At 36.8% G+C, this 18,043-nt stretch overlaps 1 protein-coding gene across 1 annotated transcript in view; it reads right to left on the reverse strand.

The window, feature by feature from the left end:
• Positions 1-18,043, reverse strand: part of FRK (fyn related Src family tyrosine kinase) — a 46,287-nt gene that overhangs the window by 21,646 nt on the left and 6,598 nt on the right. Inside the window, exon 2 of the mRNA XM_041478065.1 lies at positions 2,654-2,775. Coding sequence (XP_041333999.1) covers positions 2,654-2,775 — 122 coding nt within the window. The remainder of the gene's footprint in view (positions 1-2,653; positions 2,776-18,043) is intronic.

The following is an 18,043-nucleotide window of genomic DNA, read 5'->3' on the forward strand; positions in this document are numbered from 1 at the left end:
TTTTGAAGTCTAATGTTTCTGGACTGAAAATTTGGAAACAGAAATTAGGGACCTATTCCAAAATATTGGGTGTGACTTCTCCCATTCGTGTATCAGCTGCCATGGAGAGAAGCCATCCTTCCGACTCAGCTTTGGTGTATCATAATTCCTACCGATGGCACAAACAGGAAAGATTCAGGAAAACTCTCTTCTCCACAAAACCTGGTGAACTGAACTACCTTCTTTCCTACTAATGCTTCCCGCTATACAAACTATTTAATTGTTTGCTTTAGAATGCACAAGCTTTCCAAGAAAAGTAAGAAATGAGATTATGGACATAAAACATCTAGACCGTGATGTGTACTATTAGGTTGGCAGCAAAATACAAACAGATGCCATCCAGCTAAGCTGATTCAGTAAGCAGCAAATAATATTTAGCTCTTTGGGATGAAGTAACATGTTAAGGATAAATTATGTTCAACTCTGGGAAGCTGCTAAAGAATACAGCAGCACTGGGAAAGGATGCCACTAATAGCATCTACAGATCGCTTCAGTTTATCCTATTTCTTTGCCTAAAAGAGCACAAACATTTAATAAATCTGAGATGATACATTATATCCATGCATGCATTTTCAGAGTATAACCCATGTTTGTGCATGAAGGAGAGCTGGCTCCTGCAGCTGGAGCCTTGCCTCTCTGTGTATTACTTTCTTCAGTGCCGCACATCTTCCTTAATTAAACAAACCACCATGAAACAAACCCACACTGTTGGTTTCATATCTTGCTCTTATCATTCATCATCAAGTCTCCTCTTCCCAAATAAGCTTATAAAAAATGTAAATAAATGTCTACCACAAGCTTTCATAATTGAATCAAATATACTAGATCAGATGGAATAAATTTTCTATCCAAAATCTGTAACAAAAAAACTAAACAGCAGCATCAAATGATGATTTTATACCACTGCAAATGCTGGCCTAATATTTATTTTCATTGTCTTGGTTTTTTCTCTAGTTTACCTAAGATACTTCTATTTTCCTGTTAGAGAAGTGGTCAGCGTGCAGGATAAATAAATAATATTTTAATTTTTTCCTAAAAGGAGAGAGAATAATAAAATAATTTGCATTTCCACCCCCAGGTGCACAAAAGAAAGATTTTTCATTGATGTTTAGTAATATTTACATGCCATCATTAAGAAGATAATACACGCTTGTCTTTCCTTCCATGCATAACACCATCCTGTCACCAGTTTAGCCCAGTTCTTGGATAAAATGAGTGCACTGATGAACTTGCAGGAAGCTGAAACATGTAACACAGCAATAACTTGGCACATGTAGAGAAAGCATTTTGAAATGTCTGTGGCTGTAATACAGTCCTTGGACAAAAGTGTGCGCACACAAAGGGGCCAGTTCTGTCACAGCTCAGGAGCAGTCTGATTCCTTGCTAAAGGTGGTTTTCCTTTAAGCACTTCATGGCAAGGACCAGCTTCCTTAAGGGCAAACTGAAAACTGTGGAGTAACCTCTCCCAGTACTGTAAATATCACATTTATTTCAATAAACATCCCTATATTTCACATTTCTTTGTCTTGGCAATAAAAAATATTACTCACATTACCACAAGACACTGCAGGTACATACGCTCTAGTTATAATTGGGAAAGTGAAACAAGAACATGTTTCTTCACAACCTTAAGCTGTGTTTCTGTGTATGTTCAGAAGGTGAGTGACACGTAATCATCCAGGCAAAAGAGGAGTCAATATGAAAGAATCTGGTTATGGACAAGGTGCTTCTCATTTCACTTACATAATTCTGCACATGACTACTCATGGCTTTTTCACAAACATCAAAAACCTTTCCTGGCTCTGGAATTAGTATAGGTAGAATATATTAGGAAGTTTGGGTGTATAGCCCTGTTGTCTCAAGTACAACACTATAGTCGTGACTTGCAGTTGTGTGACAAGTTTGATGGGAAGTGTTCACAGAAAACAACCAATGAGCAATCAGGTTTACTATCCAAAATGGCAAATATGTACAGCATGAAAAAACATGATGTACTTAAATGTGAGTAAAATTATTAATGAATGTGTCCTAATTTGATAATAATTCAGATTCAAATAAAGAACTTAAATAAATTTCAAAATTATAATCAATCTAATTTTTTGCTGACATTTACAGTGAAATTTTCAATGAAATATCACTGATTCTAAAGTACAGCTTTGAAGACCTTCCTACAATTTTATCCCTGAAAACAAATAAAGACAAACCTAAGTGTGAGCTCTAACAGAAATCTCCTTTTCTTGAATTGAAGATATCTGTCAACATGCTTTTATTTTTATCTTTGTTTTGTGTAGTCAGAGCTGTAGTGTACAATTTTAATGTAATTATTTATGCTTTGGTCATGAAAATATATTAAGGCAGCTAGAACACTGGAAGTACTAAGCATAAAAAAGTTAATTTCTGTTCTGAGTATATTGATAAACAAAGTCTATAAAATATAAACTCAAATTACTTTTGCCAAGTTTTCTTTATGTACCTCCTGAGAAGAAAACCCCCCACATTATTATGAACTTAATTTCATTTTCATACCCACAGTTTATTGCTCTGGAAAATGAAAAAGCCCAGACCACCTGAAAAATTTTTAAAATATTGCTTCAGATGAAAAACTAGAATATACCTGAGAGTGAGTATTCGCTTTTTAGACTTTCACTTTCTCGGATTAGGAAGGCTCCTTCCTTGTTTTCAGGGTACAACAGTTGTCTCTCAGCATCTGCTCGTTTGATTGGGCCAAAGAACCATCTGAACAAATAAAAACCATTAATTTTACCACTCAGTGAAACATACCAGGAAGACAGTTTAGCTTTTATAAACATGCTGCATATTTACTAAGAGATAATCTGTGCTATGTTAATTAAATGTCAATAGTATGGGGGGAAAAAAGCCAACAAGAACTACAGAACAAATTTATTGCAAGAAAACATCGCTTACACATTTGAGTGAAATCTGGATTTTATTGCTGATGAAAAGTCTTACTGCTTTCAAGGCAACAAGCATTCAGAAGTGACAGACTGGTCTTGTCCCAGAAAAAATCACCAAAAGAAAATTTGCCAAGGCTACAAGGGCAGAAATTGATGCCAAGTCCATTGATGCCACTTGAACTAGGTAGAGGTGCAGGTATGTGCTAACAACCCAACATCTTAAAAGACAAAAATGTCTCAAACTGCAGAAGGGTTCTCAGATTCCAAGGTGTAAATCACCCTGCTTCCCCATTCCACTGCCACGTCAATACCTCAAAGGAGTTACTGGCAATTTTTCAGCTTTGCTGCTTTTTGACAAACAAAACCAGTGTATCCCTCAAGCCACTACAAAAATCTCTGCACCTGTGTTCTGTGAAAATCTACTCCAATCTCTTACTTTTAAAACATTTTTCCTCACTCAACCCTGTAGTTTACAAAGGCTTGTTCAAGCAATAATTTTAATTTGCTCCTCTAAAGATAAGATTTAGCTCTCTTGCTGCTTTGTGCTGAGTTTAAATTAAAGAGAAATAAGACACAGATGAGTCAGCATTTTCAGCTGGGGTGGTGTTCATCTTCCTTGCAGAAAACATGCAAAGCTCTTTCCAAGATTAGCTCCACCTCTTATTTGAAGCAAATGATGATAAATAGGTACCAGAAAGATGCCATAAGCTCATAGGAGAATTCCTTTTAAATTAATCATAGCTAAAACTATTATACAAACTTCAAGTATAAATCAATGCACCATAAGTAAGTTGCCTACTTGATTTGTAAATTACTAGTGAAAGTACAGATGGAGTCATCAACAAACTATTTTTGGTATCTGCAAGGCTTGTAGTCATCAAGAGGAATGGAGGAAATAAATGAGAATACTGGGTGATGCCTTAGCTGATCAAGCATGAGGACTGATAAATGGGTTTGTATTAACAAAGAGGAAATAAAAAGAGGCAAATACAGACAGCACTAACCCACACTGAGTATGCTTTATTAACAAAAGAAAATGAAAGACAGATTTTTCCAGATCATATTCCTGTCTGCTGAGCTGAAGATGATTTGGATAAAATAGGTCTTGATACATATTTGGCAAGCAAAGTAATCTCACCAGAAAGCTGTAATGTGTTAGAAGTAATTTTAATTAGTTAAATGTGTTCATTAATTCAACTAATTAATTTAATTAATTCATTCATTAGACTGCAGAAAACTAAGTAATCAATAAATGTTCAAATCCTTGAGTAAGGTTCTTGTCAAAGGAAGGAGAGTACAAGTTCAACTGTATTCAAGTCACAAAAAAAATCTGTCTGCCCTAAAATCTAAATTAGAATCATTCTGAAATTGATAAACATACTTGCTCTGAGAATAACATCTGAAATCTAACAAACTATATGAGCCAAAAAAATTGAATATTTTTCCCCTTGAAGTACTAGCTATCATTCAATCATGTTCAAAGTGACTAATCCTCATTAGAGTGTGTCAGAAGAGTTGTTTAATTTTTTGTCTCCTTTCTTCGTGGGTATCAAGGATAGTACCTTTTCAAAAGAATTTAATTTTGTACCAAACCAAAAGAGCTTCCACTGCATTGTTAGCAAGACTGGATTTTATAGCCATAGTTACAAAATAGTCTTTATGTGACTCAACTGCACTGTTAGTAGCGCAAACTTCTAAAGCTGAATACTTGAGCAGTAATACAATCTATGCAACTAAAGGAAACTGTTGGTTTATTTTGAATATATTAATTAATACACTATTACTCTGTGTATGTAAAAACCATGTCTACAATATAAACCATGATTTGGGAAAATAATATGCACATAAGTGCATCACATTTAGCACAAGTATCTGCTTCTTTGATTTCAAAACATTTCAACTAATATGCTTATTTTTATTAGGCTGGAAAAACTTCACTTAAATCAATATGAAATTACCATTAAAGATTATATAGAGGATATATAATATGTAGGTTCTGACACCAGATAAGCCTAGCAGTTAAAAAGATCCTAACTTGAAAAATAATATCATTAGAGCAACAGTATTAGAGGAGGTAAGTGTAACTGAAGCAATTATTATGAGGGTGAAAAGTGGATACATATTGTGTATTACCTCATTTGCCTGACTTTATATGATCTGATTAAAATGTTTCAGAAAAATACAGGGAAAATTACTTTTAATAGCACTTGAATATTTGATTCTTAGTTCAAAGCCATTTGGTTTGCAATAATAATTATACAGTACCAAAAGTAATACTGAATGTGAAAAAAACAATCTCTTAACTTCAAAGCAAATAATTTAACTTGTTTTTCACTTTTTTTTTCAACTAAAGCACATCTGAATTTAAAGTACTATTTTCTGTGTAATGGAAGTTTAAATTCCTTTTATAAAGCGTGAAGAGCTTATTTCGACTTCTAGCAATTGAACTTCTGCTTCAAAAGGCATAACATTTTACTTCATCCAAAAGTGTGTATCTTAGAGGGAAAAGCACTCTAAAAAGTAATAATGAATCAAAGTAATTGCTCACCACAAGATATTGCTCTGCAGGATAGGAAGGTCAGACCAAAACAACACCCAATCCTCAGTAAATCTATTCATGTTTTATGGCTCAAAGACAGATGAAAGTTTTAAAACAGAACACTTGGAAAACAAGAACTAAACATGAAGCACTATCCACTGAGCTGGTTAAGTAACTTCTCTGACTCCAGTGCAGTGTATTGGCAGCAGACAGTCCAGGAGAAGTTCGAATTAGCAATTCTTACACAGTATCAGCCTGAACTTCAGCTCACAGCCAGGCCACTTTGGGTCATGACTATCAGTGCTGGATCAGTAGATGACCAGGTATGGCACAAATGAGTGCATTCAGAATTGGGCACAATTTTCCACTTCTAGCAGGAGCTGTCTGGCTAGCACAGCAATAGCGCTCTTCTGTCAGCAAGACCCAGGAACATGCTTTCTTGGCCAACACTGCATCCCACTCCCTAACTCCCTTTGAAGTGTAGGATGCCAGATCTGGTTTTTGGGGATTGTTTCTAGCAGCTTCCTCTGCATCTCTTGCTTACACCATCATTCATAGCTATTGGGAATATGTTCATTAAAAATTATAGGGTATTTCCAGGTCATATAGACCTTTGGAGCCAGAAAACATGACCTTTGTATAGGTCCATGACAAACACAGTCCTCACTTGTTGCAGATGATGCTCAATACTGGAATACCAGTGAGATTTGTTGTGGTTATTGACAGCGTAGTAATCACCTCTGTTTTGGCCACCAGTTCCACTAGCACATTTATCATCACCATATCACATCATGGATCATAGCAGGTTTTGTCATGGCATGTTCCCTGACTGTGACAGTATCAATGCTGAGACCTCTGAAGACCTTCTTCCAGCAAAGAAAATCTTCACCTAGCTGAATGCTGGTGGCTATACCTGAAGGGCAATTTTTTTAAAAAACAGAGATCACATCACCTTGCACTCATTCCTGCCTACCCATTCAGCCCAGTTTGAGTTAAGATGGAGTCATGAGCTCAAGGGAAGTTGGTAGTGCTACCGGGCTCCACCACTGCCTTTCCTGAGAAGCTTTCTGTCCTCCATGGTGTAATGCACTGCTGAGTCCATCTAAATGTCAAAGTCCCATTTACCTGGCTTTGCTTTCTGTCTCCCTGTGCTTAGCTACATAAAAAATCTGCTAAAATAAAAGTAGTCACTCCTACTTCTGCACTTCTTATATCAGGAAGATATGGCCAGAACTTCTGGACAGTAGAAGAAAGGAAAAGTAATACGGGCCAAGAGCTAAAGTAACGAAAAATGTGGAGGCAAAATTCTCCAGTGCTATATCACTGGCACGATTTCCAGTGCCTGGTAACATGCCTAGAAAAGGACAAAAGCCTCAGTGGAAAAAACAAAACCCACAAATATCCCCATAACAAAGAGTATGCAAATGAGTTTTCTTCCATCTCATTAATGTAAAATCCCCATCTGATCAAATCTGTGCAATGCACTTACTTGTCTGAGATAGAGACTGAAGATTTTACAGAAGATCTCAACTAATCTGGGAACTATGGGTTTTTTCTGTTCTGAAATTAACTCTATCCAACACTCAGAACTAATCTCCTTCCAGAAAAAGGATCCTCAGCCATGCTCCAGATGAAAATGCTCTTAGGGGAAATATTTTTTTGGCAGCCAGCCGTTCCTTGGACACCCCTTTCACAGACCCCACACCTCCCTACATTCAACCTGTCTCCTTGGTCTCTCCTGAATCCCTAACATGCTAAATCCTGACTCTTAACACAAGGTGTGTGCTGAACCTTAGCCAAAGCACTCCACTCATGGGCCAGACAAAATATTTCTTTGGGCATGTCACTCCTTGGACAGATCCTTCACAACTGTATTCCAACAGAAACTCTATGATTAAGGACTCTGTGAGCATCCCCCTTTGGGATGTGGGTAAAATGCTCACAACCAAGCTAAACACTGAGCCTGAAATAACATCTGCAATCTTTAACTTCCTTGGAAATACCAGCAGATTCCTCATTGCTCTTTTGCTATTCCCACTGAAAACCAGAAGAGAAAATGATGCAGAAGTTTTTCACCCATTTCCTTTAAAGCTCACCAGTTTCCCACTTTTATCCTCTACCATTATTTAGATTTAATATGTACAGGAGAAAAGTCAGAATTAACTCTACAATATCATATCTGAAGTCACTGAATTTCCTTTAGTAAGTAGTTGTAGCTGGGATATGGGGAGATTATTTCAGTTTTTCATTCAAGTTACAGGACGCTGGAGGTAAGATAAGGCTAAAAGCAGAGGTCTGTGACATACTCCTAATTTTGTTAATATTCAGTTAAAACCAAAAGCCCTGAGGGCTGAATCAGCAGTAAGGTAAAACAACATATAGAAGCTGTCATCATTACAACAGGAATGAAGAGGGAGGAAAGGGCAAAAAATGCTGAAAAATAGCAAAGAGTAACAACAGAATGAATAACAGCAGATAAGTCACATAATATTAATTTTCAAAAATTACTGAAGATGTTAAAATGGACTACACAATCCTATCCTGGATCAGCACTTTGTGGCATAAGGGCATCTTGCTTCTCACTTTTCATAAGTGCTTACAGCTGGGGCTTAGTTTCTCATGTTGGGGTAAGTCTCTTGAGGCTGCTAAACGTCAAGAGCTGAGAGGGTTTGTTGAGATTCCTGTAGTTCTCAACCAGAAGTCTCCATTAGAGAACAAATGGTGCTGACAAAAAGGTTATCTGGCCCTCCAGAAGATTAACTCAAGTGTGTTAACTGTGTCTGTAGTACTGGGCTGATGAGAATGGGTTTCTTTGACCGAGAAAAGCAACAAATACAGAAAAGCTCCAACAGCATATGAAGCTTACCTTTTAAATACCTCAAAATCTACTGTCATAGAAAGCTCTAACTGCACAGTGAAGTACTTCAAAGTTAGGAGATGACAATATTAATATTGCTTTCATGGCATCCACTCAGCCATTTTCAGAAGATCCACTGTGATACCATCTTTAATTACATGGTCATATCCAGTGCTCCCTACAGTGTTAATATGAATGCTGCTCACTGAATAGTTACCCTCTGTTTTGTCATTGCATAGATAGAGTTCATTTACTGTATTAAACAATTTACATTGTTTAGCATCTGCTCTCCATGCCAGTTACAAAATTACATGAATGGCTTCTTTCCTAGCAGCCTCTGTTACAGCGTTCATTACTGTAATATCCAAATGCTCTACAAATATTCATTAAATACTTTTTGTGGCTCTTTTCCTTGTAATATACTTTCTGCAGTGGAGAAACAGCCCAGAAAGGGACTAAGGCAATATGAAAATACTGTGAGTATTTTCTACTAATTTTGGATGTCCAACTTGAAAAGTTCAGGGCCTGTCTTTCAGGAATTTAACATTTGCAGTATGTAGTGGTTTATTTGGACAGCAATAGGTGCTAACTTCTGTGCCAGAGAAGACAAGGAGAGATGCATGGAAAGCTGAAGAGACAGAGACAGAGAGATCCTCCAGGGTCTTATTCAACTACTTTCATCATGTGACCACCCTGTGACCACTGCCCTTACTCAGCACATGGAAACCTGAACAGACTTGTGTGCATCACTCTTCTCTGCTGTCATCCATGCAGGACAAAGAAGGCTGCTGAACCAGCTTTTAATCCATGCCATGTTTGCAGCCTGCTGTGGGTAAAGGATAGTGTGGAAACCGGGGCAGAAGTTTACCAAGGGAGCCACCAGCAAGTCCTCTCTATGCTGACAGGAAGGCTCCAAGCATTTTTGGGTTTTCCCAAAATATCAAAAATAGAGAATGCAGATGTCAAATTTTAATAATATGTTCAGTTACTACTATAAAATATAATTTTACTTTAAAAGCCTTTGTTATTTTGAAGCAAAGTTTTCTTAGATAGCAAAAAAAGCACACACTTCTAGCGCACCAATCTTCCCTACTAAATATCAGGCTCTTTCTCCAACGAACATGAACAAAAGATTTCTTGTATTGTTCTGAGACACATTTTTTGTTTCCAGACAGAGGAAGAGGCACCCTGTGCCTCGTCAGTGCCTGGCATCAATCCTGGAAATCAATCCTGGAAAATTCACACCCAATCAGGTAAAGCCAGGAAAAGTTAAAAGCAGCTAAACAAGCTCTTCTGATAGAAAATATTAGGTTGTTTTAATTATAAGACTAATGAAGTAATACCATTGCTTCAAGAGCTGATTTTTCAGAAAATTAGGAAATATCACTGCATAGAAGAAAGCCTTCCAGACATAACATACCTAAGAAAAAAATGTGCTTTACAAATGATGAGGTGTATGCATGAAAGAGAGAGTCGGAGATGAGTGCTGGCTGATTCAATTTTTCCCTGTATAGTTTACAGTGAACCTGATGACAGTTTCCAGGGGAAAAAACAAACCAAAACAATCAAACAAAACAAAAAAATCAACAAAAAACTCCCACAAAACAAAACAACAGCAAAACCAAAAAACCCCAAAACATATGAGATAAAATCAACCAAAACCAGAAAAATCTTTAGTCTGGCTAAACCATAAAGATGAACACTTGCCAGCAAGATTCCTTTCAAGAGCATTTTCAAAAACACAGACCTTCCCATAAATGGCCTAAGAATCTAAACAGTGGGAATTCAGGGATTTCTCTAGGGCTTGCAGACTTTAATTGGGCAGAATCCAGAAAACCTAAGATTGCTTTTCAGGCAGAGCTCTTCCTCCTTACGTCTTTCTGCAGGCATGCCTGGGATCATTTTTAATTCTCTTTGTCACTCACTGTAATTTACTATCAGATATTGAAGGGTACATGGGAGGACAAAATTTAAGAGGAAGGAATCTAAAGCAAAAGGAACTCATAGGACATTACAGGAAGAATGGAGAAAACAGAACAGTAAAAACCCAAAGATGAGAGGACCATAGAATTAGCAAGTGGGTGGATTGAGAGAAGAAAATCAGAGCAAGTAGACAACAATGAGAAAAGAAAGACATAGCTAAGGACTTCATTCAGTGCCCAAGGGCTCTAGCCTGCTGCTGAGCTGCTGCACTGCTCAGTAAATGCTGATTTTCATCTTACCCTGCTCCCACAGGGAGCCTGGCCTTTGGCAGCCATTTCAGTCCTACTTGGGAAAACAATTTTACAGAATATCCCTTGAAACAATTTCACAGACTAACTCTCACTGCGAGGATTGCTCTACACAGATCTTTTCTCTGTCACTTTCTTAGTTCATCACACCACTCATTTCTGTACTTGCCAAAAGAATGATTTGACATTAGTTTTCATCAGATATTTATTGTCTAGGAGTCTTTGCTTTAAACCTCATTCACCAAAGTACCATCAGCAAAAAGCGAGTCAGTAGAGGTTGTGCAAAAACATTTCTATAACAACACCTTTCTCTGTCTACATAAGTAAATCATCTGAGATCTTAACACATTGCAGAGAGTACCTGACTTGGAATTGAATAAAAAAAAACATTAAACTGTTTATATACAGTGACACAGCACAATTCTGATTGCTTATTTACCGCAATAAAAATCTAATTCCCTCCAAGTGAAACCAGAAATTCAGGTTTTCAGGAACAGTTATGTCAGGCATCACACTTAACCTTTGGCAACTACAATGAATTTGCTTCATACGGAAAGAACTGGGTCATGCATATTGCTCAGAACCCTGCTGTTGAATAACTTATCACAAACTAAAATGAAGACTGTCTTGTGTGTGTTGTGTGTGGGACTTGGAGTTTCTGAGTCTTCACAGTGGATGGAATAAGTTTGTTTTCTTTCCACAGAGGAAAACACAGAACATGTGAATAGACGTATATAAAATAGTTGTGTAAAAAAAAAAAGGCTCATTTCTACACCATGTAAGCAGCAGAGATCTATCAAAGCAACAGAGCAACACTAGTTTATGTTTTTAAAAGTCTGTCTGTATGTTTGAAAGTGACTGTCGTAACACGCACTAAGTTTTTCTGTATTTTCCACACTTTAAGATCAATACTGTGATTTTTCTTTGAATAACCATTACAGTGTGAAATACAGTTTTGGAAAATAACAGATCCCATTTTGCTCTTGGCTTTTGGATAACATTTTCATAGTGTTCTTGTCAGCAGATATAGATGACTGGTTGGTGTTTTTCCAGAAACACTAAATTTATGTTACACTTGAGAGATTTTTATTGGTGAGATGGCAGAATATAAGAGGAGATATGAGAAGAGGCATAGAAGCAAAAAGGAAAAGAGAATTAAATTATATTTCTCCATCTATTTTCTAAACAAAATATTATAGTTTAATTTGAGAAAGTACTTCATTTGAATACTTTTAAAATGTAGAGGTTTTTTTGTTATGTTTTCAAACAGAAGTTCCAACAAAATATAACCATTTTTTTCCTTTTAATTTTGTTCAGAAGTGATTATGTTATCTGAACATAAGACAAAACCAAGCAATACTCTTTACATTATTTCAGGGAATACTTTGATTTCATATAAAGCTAAAATGAAGGATTCTTGAGGAACCTCTCTGCTTTTTTCTTCCAGGAGAAAGGAGACATTTTTCCTTTCTCGTGTCCTATACTTATTTGATAATGAATATGTACACTAGAATACAAGTGATACGTTCATCCACATAAAAGAGGATCTTTAGCTAAAACAAGGCAATTTAAACCTATGTTTCTAATATATTATAGTCACTATCTTGCTGGAATTTACAATGAGTATAGATGCTTAAACACTGTAATATAGAAAGCATAGTACTTTAATAAACAGAGGTAATATTTTGGGGACAGAATGTCTCTGAGCCTACCACCAAAATTAGGCATTACTTTTGCTATCAGTTCTTTGTAGCAAGATGGGAATTTGCAGGTTATTGCCAGAAAAAAAGTCTTTATACTTCTAGACTGAAGGAGGAGATTCACCACATTTTCATTGTGTAGTGTATGGTTGTGTTCGAAGGGGTCCCAAGGCGAGGTGAGAGATGAGAATCTTGACTCCATGTTTCAGAAGGCTGACTTATTATATTATGATATTATATTATATTAAAATGTGACGCTAAAACTATACTAAAAAGAATAGAGAGAAAAGATCCATCAGCAGGCTGGAAAGGAATGATAATAAAATTCTGTGACTGCTCACAGCCTCGACACAGGTGGCTGTCATTGGTCATCAAGTAAAAACAATTTCACATGCTGGGTAAACAATTCTCCAAATCACATTCAAAAGCAGCAAAACATGTAGAAGATGAAGCTTCCCAGCTTCTCAGGAGAAAAGGTCCTAGCAAAAGGATTTTTCATAAAATATGTCCGTGACAGTAGTGTCTTTAAAAACAGATGGTTTCAATTTACTAATCACTGACAACTGGACTGTAATACTGAACAGTAGCTTACTCCACAATCCCAATGGCTGCAAACATAAAATTCTCACCTACCCTGGCAGACTGACCTTATGTGTATCTGAGACACAAAAGGAGCCCCAGGCTTTACTAACAAATCACTGGGGCAGAGATGAAGAAACAGCAGGAGATTACTTTCTCATGTGAAGAGGGCAACAGATGTGTCAAAAAGGACTCTGAGCCCCTAAAGTCTGTTTTGGTCCAAGAAATATCTTTGTTTTGTGTTACACCACTGTTTTCAGCATAATAAATAAAGAGCTGTGCCCCAAATAAAGGACTCTAAATAGAGCACCCTAAATAAAGGGACTGTCAGGGCTTCACAGGCTTTTACAGTAAAGTAACTGTGTGGGATTGTTTAGAAGAGGGAAAATTCAATAGTGAGCAAATTGGTTTAAGCCTATCACAATGGCAGGCATTTCCTCTTCCAGTCTAAAGCAAATTTACTATCTTGCAAACATAAACACCAAGGTTACTTTTGCATTGGTCTAAAAATCTGTGGCACACTGTGTGTAAACCTTTCCCACAAGGACATGGTGGGCCATGACCCTACTGTCACGTGTTGTAAGTGATTACAAATGATACTACACTCATTTTTCAGTAGTTGATAATGGCAGCTGATCACGCTGCAAACATGGAAATTTATTTGCTCTGAGTCTGCTTCAGGATGACAAACCATTGCACCTTTGGCCACCCTTGCACTCAGTAATGACTGGAAGTGACTGTTTCTCCTGTAGAAATAGTTTTATGAGGCCAAGGGCATGAGCTATGTAATTTAGTATAGCTCACCCAATACTGGGTTCACTGCACAACAGGAAACAAATCACAATCTGATAGCATTAATTTTTGGAAATATCCATAAATTCATCTCATTTTGTGAGTCCCTGTTTAGCTATTGTGTAATTACTTTTAACATTTGTATTCATTCTCCACAATATTAGTCATCTGCATGCTGTATTATTTAATCTGCTCTGAAGTTCTTCTATATGAGAAAACAAACAGTAGGTGAAAGTGATATCATATTGCTTTTTGTGATGTTTTAGTTACACAAGTACCATTTAAGAGATTAAATTCAATTGTATACGTTTATTCTCTGTTGTAGTTTTGCACCTGAATAAGGGCTCCGTTGCACTTAAAGCTTGTTCTGAAACTACTTGCCTTTGGAGTCAATAAAAAGCTACCACTGTCTTTAGCACCCATTGCTTTAGGATTTGGAGTGTGAAATACAGCCATATAGTCACCTCTTTCAAAAAAAAAAAAAAACCAAAAAAAACAAACCCAAACTTAAAATACATTCTTGAGATCCTATTTCTGCTGCACAGAGTCTTTCAAATAAAAAAGTGAAGTCTTGCATCAATGTTAGTAGTACTTGTATACATTTGTGCTTTTACACTGATATAATATACTGTAAAAGTAGCAATAACTCTGATGTTCATAACCGAGGAACAAAGTGGAAATCTTGAGGTAGCCTTAATGTTAACATGGTACAGAGAACACAAATAACATGAATTGATTTAACACCATGGGAAACTCAAATAGACAAGAAAATTTTCAATCATACATTCACTTAAACCATTACAGCTTCCAAAAGCACTCAATTGATTTTCTTGAGAAAATCTTTCCAGAGAAATTATTTTCTTTTCTCACAGAAAAGAAAGAGAAATAATACAGAAACCCTGAGAAACAAATAGCCCCCGTGCCTGCCCAAGACACTGGTGGCAGAGCAGATATCTTCATCCGTATTGTGTAGAGCTCTCTCTTGGACATTCACTTGGGACATTCACACCTCGGACTATTGCCAGAAGTCTAGTAGACTTGTGTCCTCTGCCAAGTCAGCTTTCAGTGGTGGACAACCAGGACAATCTGTCCCCAGAGGGACTCATAAAGAAACTGTGCAGTCTGGCATCCTCAGGTGACTCTAAGTCAAAGGACAGAATGGTTCTTTCATGGTGGGACAAATTACTTAAATAAAGGGTCTCCCACCTTTCAGACTAACCTTTTCAGGGTGACAGACGTGAAGGGTGACACAATAAATATACCTTTGACTTCCAGATGTAAAGCTGGAGCACATCAAACTCCATATCACTGTGTGTATTATCAGACCAAGACCCTCACACAGATTTCTTTTGCAGGAGATCACAACACCATGTAAGAGTTCTGTCAGCATCATAGGAAGTTTCTGGGTGATTTTTCAAGTATTTTAGCTCTGTAATAACAAGATCTCATTTTCTCTTTTCTTTCCTTGCACATATTCAGAAAACTAATAATTATCTTATTATTATAATCAAGTTGTTATTCTGGAATAGCATCCTGAACCCCCAGGTTTACATCCTTATCAGTTGCATAGTCCGAGTTTGCCTGTCATTTCCTGGTAGCTCATCAGCAGGTGTGACTGACTTTATGTTGCTTATTGTCTTTGTTAACATTAACTTGTCAGTTTTGCTGCCTGTGTGCTTGTCTCCCTCCCTTTCCTTGTTGGCAAGGTCCTCAGATAATCCTGAAAAAAGAAATGTTCCCACACTCCACCTACCCTTCTCTGTCAGTGCAACTGAGCAGCTCCTCCTCATCACCACACCCTCCTCGTGTGCCCCTCAGGTTTGTCTGTGTGTGCTTGTGTATGGCTCCCTTCCCTACACACTCATAGAGGAGCAAAGGCTCCTTCCATGTTCCTTTACAGAGACTGATAAGATCAGTAATTTCAAAACGAAAACTGGGGTTAGTGAGTTCTCAACATTTCTGAAATTCATGGTACATACTCATTCCCACATGTGAGTCTTAGATTTCTTTTTTTCTCTTCTTTTGCAGTGAGGTTTAAGAAGCTGTGCTGCAAAAGTTTTTATGGTATAAATACAGGGGGAAAAAGTTAATTAAACTAGGAATATATCTAATTTAGTGAGAAAAAGCTAAGGAAAAATTCTTACTGACATTACTGCAGATAAATTTGTAAGGTTAATTATTACAGAGTACACTGCACAGTAGTGGAATGTCAATTACTGCAATCCTTTATGGAGCTATCACTTATCACTTAAATCACTGATTTGTTTTTCCAGTTTTTATTGATCAAGATTAGTGTACCAGCATGAAAAAAAAGTATGTATTTCTATATGGTTTAAGTGATAGAGAAAAGTAATACTTTTTCATTATCAATATTTTGATTTTCTGAAAAGCTGCTTCCAGATGATTTCCAGGCCTGCTGGAGAACTGAAAACTGCAAAGACGTAAATTTCCATTCTAAATTCTTATAACACTCATGGATTTCTTTACACAGATATGAGTTGAACACCTGAATGTCAACATTTAAGAAAATTCTGGTGAAGGACAAACTTCTTATGTAAAGAAGTTTAATCACTTATTTTTAAAGTTTTTACACAAGAAGGATCTTCAAATATATCATATATTGTTTAAAAATAACTGAAAATTTATTTTTCTCCTTACACAGAGTAGTAAATATGTAAAAATATTTTGTCCTTTTTTAAAATATTATTCAATAAATTATGTTCTTTCTCTGCTATGCATACCTTGCTTGAAAAAGAACAGAACATTTTACTACAGAAAAGCATCTGAGTCTGATGAATCATATTTTCTCTACTAATCTCTTTTAAAATTAAAGTGCAGGTAAATTTTGTGTCATCTAAACTATGCTGCTGGAAGGTCGCTCAGTATCAAGATCTTTGAAATGTCTATTATAGCCTCATGTTGAAATATAATGTCTTTAGGGTAACAACATATTCTGGGCTTAGCACTGCAGCTTTGGTAGGGAGCAAAATAATTGATGGATAAATCTGTGAGGCTAAAGTCATTGATGGCTGCAGCTCTGGGTTGACTAAGAGGCATTAGTGAAGATGGGGCAGATAGTTGAGTTCTGTAAAGGACCAGTCCCTGAATGTCACAGGGACCTGTGCAATGCTACCATTTCCTTTTGTGCCTGTTTTCAGTGTGTCTTTTTTTTGTGTCACTCATGACTAAGCAAGCAACAATCTAGGAAAAAAAAAGCCAAACACTTGTTTAGAAATATAAAATGTTCCACACAGATGAGAGGGATTTTTGTGAGGTTGTGTTTTGTCCTAATAGCTTGGTGGTTGCCCACCAACAGAAATAAAGAGTTGTGCAGTGTCAACACCTATGTTTTTGCTAAGCAGACTTGACAATAGGTCTGTAATTGGATGTGGCAGTGATGTACCCTTGACTTTGCTTATACAACAGTTCCAGCCCGCGGTGAAGTACAAAGGTAAGAGACCAAAGAAAGTAGATGGGCTTGTGCACTTTTCAGAAAATCCTTTCTGAAAGCAATGGGGTTAGAGAGAGCCATTGGTTTAACCTTGTAGGGTATCTCTTATGTTTTTATTTCTTAATCTCTTCAGTACAGATAGAATCTTACACAAAGAAAGTCTTCTATAACCAACAGTGCTTTTCACATGTGACAAAATAATTCTTCACAGAGATACCTGACCTAGTTTGTTTAAAATGAGCCCAGATTTGGGATTTCTTAGCCTGGCTGAACTGTTGGTTACCATTTCTCAGTTCTAAACCTGCTCAGAGATCACTCAGCTCTGCACAGCTCTGTATTGTCCTGGGCAGAGAGCCATCAAAGACAGCTATTGAAGAAACACTGTACAATACCTGGAAAATGTTTTTGCCAACAACATTACTCAAACACAACTAATCTATGCTAGCATGCACAGTGTTTATTCCTACTGAGTCAGAAAAAAATCCCCACCAAACAGGACTATCCAGTTGTTATGACCAGTATGTGGCTTTTTTTTTTTTTTCCTCTAAAAGGCACTGTAAAGGCCACAAAGCCTTAGGGAAAGCTAACTAGCTGTGTTTGCAGGATGTGTTTTAAGAACATTTTTTTTTGGTGTTCACATGATTCATTGCCATATTCTTCATAATAGGGTAATGAAAACTAGTAGCTAGTAATTATAATATATAATACTCACACTAATTTTGAATAAAGACAAGGTAGGATAAAACTTCCTAATTTCTCAGAATTTGAATAGACAAAGACATATATATTTAGAACAACACATTGCCAGAAAATGGATGACCTTAATTAGACAAGTTTTCATGAACTGCTTGTGTACAATGCCATAACTCTTTCCACTTTTCTGAGCAGAGCAGAGCAGAGACACATTTTCTGAACGTGGATATGCACATGGATGTATAAA

This window comes from Pyrgilauda ruficollis, unplaced genomic scaffold (genome assembly GCF_017590135.1).
Source record: "Pyrgilauda ruficollis isolate IOZ18807 unplaced genomic scaffold, ASM1759013v1 scaffold43, whole genome shotgun sequence".
In the NCBI taxonomy this organism is placed as follows: domain Eukaryota; kingdom Metazoa; phylum Chordata; class Aves; order Passeriformes; family Passeridae; genus Pyrgilauda; species Pyrgilauda ruficollis.